The sequence below is a fragment of the Seriola lalandi genome, unplaced genomic scaffold, assembly GCF_002814215.2.
Source record: "Seriola lalandi dorsalis isolate HSWRI2012SDOR001 ecotype SW California unplaced genomic scaffold, Sedor1 jcf7180002054970, whole genome shotgun sequence".
Classification (NCBI taxonomy): Eukaryota; Metazoa; Chordata; class Actinopteri; order Carangiformes; family Carangidae; genus Seriola; species Seriola lalandi.
The window spans coordinates 368,809-374,808 of record NW_019525521.1 but is presented as its reverse complement, the minus strand read 5'-3'; the positions used below and the strand labels follow the sequence as shown (position 1 = coordinate 374,808).

Here is a 6,000-nt window from a genome sequence, read left to right as displayed (position 1 = left end):
TGTTGCAAGAAAAACCTTTTTTCTCATTTCGTGTCATAATAAACATAAAGTGGGCGTCAGTGGGATTTCCTGAACCAAAGCTTGAAATTCTTTCTGTCAGATACACACTTCATGTCGGATGAGTCATTAATTATAAAATTGTTTAATTATTATTATTATAAAAGATAGTTTGACTGTCTGTGACACTGTTGAACCCAGATCTTATACAGTTTGTTATCTGTAGAACCGTTCTTTACTCTGGAGACTGACTGGCTGGATTAAATATTCATAGGTCATAAATGTCTGTCACCAGTAGTGTATGTCATTATAGTTCCACCGCTTCCTGTATATAGCTGTTTGCCGATATAAACATCAGGATTGTGCCACAGGGAAGAATATCTCTGTACATAGTTGTGACTGCTTACAAATAATTTTGGTTCCTATTTCCTCAGAATTAATAAGAATGGGATTTGTTGTGAGATGATGCTCACTTGGGTTACATTGTGAGAATAACTTTATCTTTTATGTCTATCCAATTAACTCCGATATGTGACCAGTTTATTCTCTTTTTTTTTTTATTTACACTCTCCTCTCTGAGGTTGAGATGAAAACATTTGGTTTATAAAAACCTTTTCTACTACAAATGTAAAAAATTAAAAAAAATGCTTCGTCATCCACTTAAAACCAAGTTGGAGTCTCGGTGATGTGAGATTTTTGGTGTTGTATTTACCATTTCTAAATGAAAAGAGTAGACAGCAGAGATGATTACACCCACCCAATCAAAGTAGACGGTGAATCTACATATTATGACTTCACTTCATGTTGTCACCAGCATGAGTGAATGAGTAATGAGGTTCTCTCTGAGCTTGTCCTTTGTTAAAGGATTAAACTGAGGACTTTAGATAAATGTGAGTGTTATCAGATTATTCAAGGCTGAGCGAATACAGGTGAGTAGCTATGTTTTTTTACACACACACCAGACAGCAGGCCCAGCTCTGTGCAGCATATCCAGTCACCTCCCATGCTTCTTCTTGTCAAACCATCTGAGTGAGTCTGGCCAAACAAGCAGAAAAACATGGAGCTTTACTATGACCTTAATCTGCTGGTGTCCCCCAAGCATTTTTTTTTTTTTTTTTTTTTGCTCTACTTCACCTATTTTCCAACAGACTGTGGAGCCCCAGAAATGATAGTTGTCACCGATCGACTATCACTGATGTAGAATATTGAAAATGATTGTATAATGGGGCGACCACGTGCCATATGGGCGAAATGAGCCCTGAGCAGCAGGTTCCTGGTTCGACTCCCAGCCAGCCCTTTACTACATGTCTCTCCCCCCACACTCTCTCCTGTACTTCCTGCCTCTCTCCAATTTCCCTGTCAAATAGAGGCACAAAAAAATGTCCCCCCAAAAAAGAAATACCTTAAAAAATTATTATATTATTATTGTGTAATTGTATTTTTTCTTAACTTTAATTTCTTGATTAAAATGTTAACTTTAATTAAGTATGAAAAATGTTTTATGTAATACGACATAGTCACCATTAATAGATGATGATATACAAATTGAAAATTTAATTTAGCTGTGTAAAACATTTAAAAGCTACGAAGGACATGTCAGATTACATCACTCAGTCACATGGGTACATCAAACAGGAAGTGATGAAAAAAACACATGAAAAAGATTTGAAACTAATGCTTGTTTCATCATGGCCGCCTCCCTTTTCCAACACATTTGTGTGTGTGTGTGTGTTTGTGTGTCCTCCTCAGCTGAGACCCAGGTGTGCTTCAGATACTACCACGGTGTTACCGGAGCACTGAGGGCCACGACGCCCACCGTAACCATCAAGAAGGGCCCTGCACCCGTGAGTCACTCCACACCTCCTGACTTTATTTTGACACATGCAGCTGTCTCAGATTTGTGGGTCACTCAGTATCTTGTGTCTCGTGGAAGAGGCGGTCTAGCTTCTTATGTCAGTCATGTCAGTCAGGCTTAGTGGTGAGGAAGCTACTCCTGAAGTTAAGCTGCACCTATAACTCTGCTGAAAGTACAGATGACTGTAGAAGAAGAGTGTGTACAGCGATGTGTACACATGCAGCAATAACCCGTCAATACAACACACTAAAAAACATTTATCAATCCACTCCTGTAACATACAAGAGAACCAGAGCCAGAGATCTCGTCTTTTTTATTCAACACGTCCTTCCTCCTCCTGGTGCCTACATTACCCACAATGCAATGTGACTGCCATTTATGTTGGTGATTCAGTTGTGTTATGCTAGTAGTGGTGTGTGTGTGTGTGTGTGTGTGTGTGGGGGGGGGGGGTTAGATGAATCATTGTGCTGCGCGCAGCTCTACAGTGAAATGAGCTTTTATCCATTTGAAATAATAAAATATTTTCAGGACATATTTGCGTTCACATTGCTAAAACAATGTGGCCCAGACCACCTCCGAATGTGGTCTGAGTGATCGCATCTCAAATGCGTCCTAAATGCGTCAACCCGAGGTGCGTGTTATTGCCGGGTCTGCACAGGGCCAGAGACGGGCATCTGCATGTTTGTGTGTGTGACTAAAGGAGAAGGGCAGAGAGCTGGAGAGACAGAGTGCATGAAAAATACAATTAACTCTCTTTAGAGTCAGAGAATATTAAACACAGGCTGCAGACATTTGTAGTGATATATGTATTAAAATAAAGCACTGGGACAAAGATAGAGAGATGGAAAGAGGCAGAGAAGGATTTATTTTAGGAGGAATGATAAAGTTAACAAAGATAGATGTTTATAAAAGAGAAACTTCAGTCCAGACTGGAGCCTAAATACAACTCTGTGTTCAGTCCTCCTCTCCTCTCCTCTCACGGTCAATCATTCACACTGTCGTGACGTTAGCCATCCATGCTAGCTCGTATCTAAACAAATGAACACGCTGCTGTGTTGATGCAGGTCCTGGCAGATAGTTACATATGACCTTGCAGATATGTAGCTGTTGTTTTCAACAATAAATGTTTAGGAACCAATAAGCAGAACCAAGTTTTTTTTTCTTCGTGTTTTCTTCCTGTCCCTGTACTTGATATTTTGGTTTCGGCTGTAATTCGTACTTCTCTCCATCATGATCATAACCTTTATTGTTTCAAGTAAAATTAACCTATTTAATTTGAAAAAAAGCTAAGAGGCAGCTGATGCAGCTGGGTCATACCACCCCACTGCATGATGGGGAAAAATGCATCTCACCCCTTTACATCTCATATAGCCAGAAATTATGGGATAACAGTGGGCGTTGTGGCTTTGTGGTGGTGGATCCACAAATGATTTTCTGACTCTTTCACCACCTCTCATGTGCAAACCTGTGGTTTTTATATCTGTAACTTCGAAGGAGTAACTCCAGATACAGTTCTGTCTGGCCATTGGATAAGCAGCACCACATATTACTGTCACTATATCAACATTGTCATTGCCCTTCCAAAGCTTCTGCCAGTCAGACACTGTTATCAGGAGGGTGTCCAGCTGGGCGATTGGATTTCCATGTTTGCCTTCCCATTCTGCTGCTGTGGGCCTCTGGAAACGCTGATGAGCCCAGAACTTGATCTGTTCTCGCTTCCTGAGGACAAAGGAATAAAAATAACCAGCATAGGAAGAGAGACGGGGAAGAGCAGAGATAGCAGAGGGTAGTCCAGCTCAGGTAAGTCATTCAGGTTTTTGGAGGCGAGAGGTGGAAAGCATCAGGTCAGATTGCTCGAAGAGACAGAAGGAGGAGGAGAAGAAAAGAAGTGAGGAGATGGACAGACTGGGAAGCGGTGGAGGATTTGTCTGCTTTGACTTTTGTTTACTGTAGCCAGTCAGAAACAGTCAGACGCCGCAGACGGAGGAGGCTCTGCACTTGTTTATGTATGTGTGTGATGGACGGCATGTGTCTCCAGCTGGGACTGCTGTCTCCCAGTCATCCTGAGAGGAGGAGTGGGAGGAGGACGAGGCTCAGCTGGATAGCCTGGGTAACAATGAATATTTTCTCCGTCTGTGTTTTTCTCTTTTCGTACACATACACTTGTGACAGCTTCATTCAGTCAATCTGCCTTTTGCTTGTTTTCTCGCAGCAGCTTGAAAAACACACACACCAGATTTTTAATGAGATACAACCCAAAAACATAGAGTCAATTAATCAGTCTCACACTCAGATAATCTAAGATAATTGTCTATCTGAACCTCTGAAGTATGACACACGATGAAATACAGTGGGTTAATATTTGCTTGTAAAATGTGATGTTAGCTTATGACACTGGTGGTGTCTGCACAGTTTATTCTGTAGCTAACTTTCCCGCTGCTTCCAGTCTTCATGCTAAAGGCTGCCAAAACTCTTATAAACGTCAATATTTAATTGAAAATAGTTTCAAAATGCAGCAGCACATCCTGCTGTCAACATAAAGATATAAACTATTGTCACAGGAGTGTGAGTGCTGACAGTGAAAGTCCATTTCTGATTTTATTGTTGTTTGCACTGTTTAATAGTTGGACTGTCCATCAGGAGCATCAGCAGAAACTCTGGTGGGCAATGGCAGAGTTAAGGACTTTTAATTTGAAACAGTTACAGGAAGTGTTACATTTCCTATTATGTGTGATGCAGTGACTTTAACAGGGCGAACGAATCGTCTTACAAAAATACCAGTATGAGCAATTCTACATATCAAACAGCAGAAGACCTGTCACCTTCTACACTTGAGGTAAACGAAGGCTGCTGTGGCCATCTGAGGAAATAGAGTTGTTGTAAACTGTTTGTGCCAAATCATTTTGAAAAGAGCAATGGCTCGATGGGAAAAGTTCAACACTCAGCCGACCAATAGTGTAACTCCATCACTCAGTCATGGACATTCCCGAGCTTCATGCTTGTCAGGTGGTCGGATGGCTTCGTATACACTGGATTAGGATGGTCTGTGTCTGGTGAGAGAGGGACCACGAGTCGAACTTCTAATTTTTCATTTGTTTCACAACTGTTACGCATGTCTTCTAGGAGAGACTGTCCCCCTGTTTCTTAAACAGTATCACGTCCCCCTCTCTCTCTGTGACAACCAGCTCTTCACTCTGCCTTGATAGTGGCAGCTCTGATCACGTATAAACACTTCTGATTTCAACAACGTGTCTTCTGAACTAGTTCTTACAGACCATAAACTGGCCCTTAGGGGGTTAAGCTTCTCGCTCAGGGCTGCTAATGAAGGAGGGGCAAGTTCCGCTCTTTGATTTTCCCCTCTTAGATTTAACGCCTCAGTCCAAGAATCAAACCAACAACTTGAAGCCGCTTCTCTTCCTTTAGGCCGACGCATTAGAAAAGAGCAGAACTGCCTCTGTTATATATCAACAGCACTTCTATATATATATGTATATATATATATATATATATATATATGTGTGTGTATAAGCCAATTTAGTCCGTTAACATTTAGGTACATATAGTGGTCAGGCTTTATTATTGATTCCTAGTTGGGAAATGCTAATTGGAGCCTTAGCGAAAGCCCAAATGTCATACAGCACCAGGCCCACGACCACTGCTGAGTGATCGACATCAGACGATGGCATTTGACAAACTGCCCCCCACAGACCTGCTCTCAACACCGAGCTGACATAACCTCCTCTACATTACGCTGCATCAATGTTCAGCCGTCCCGAGTTAGATCACCCGGCCTCTCAGTCTTAAAAGGCACTGGAGTGTATTAAAATGTCCACACACACTCACACACAGGCTGGAGCCGGGGTGTATCTGACCTGTAATCAGATGTAGATCCATTTTGTAAATGTAGGCTGTCTCTTCCGAGCTCGTCATGGTTTGGAGGACGGGGGCTTTTATTGTGTAAAATCTCTCTCCTCTTACATCATTTAAGATTCTTGCAGCACACACAGGATGCTCATAAATTGTACATTCTGTTCCATTTATATTGTGGAAGCGCCTGAGTGTTGGGTCTCTGTATTCCGCAGGAGGATGGTAGATTATATAAAATGTGCTGCAGATAGATGAAGTTGTCATTTGGTTTATCTGTGAGA

At 41.6% G+C, this 6,000-nt stretch overlaps 1 protein-coding gene across 1 annotated transcript in view; it reads left to right on the top strand.

Annotated features, from left to right (window-relative positions):
- The window catches only part of hecw1a (HECT, C2 and WW domain containing E3 ubiquitin protein ligase 1a), a 54,601-nt gene that overhangs the window by 6,185 nt on the left and 42,416 nt on the right, over nucleotides 1-6,000 (top strand). The window contains exon 4 of the mRNA XM_087170951.1: nucleotides 1,747-1,841. Within this exon, the coding sequence (XP_087027077.1) occupies nucleotides 1,747-1,841 (95 nt within the window). The remainder of the gene's footprint in view (nucleotides 1-1,746; nucleotides 1,842-6,000) is intronic.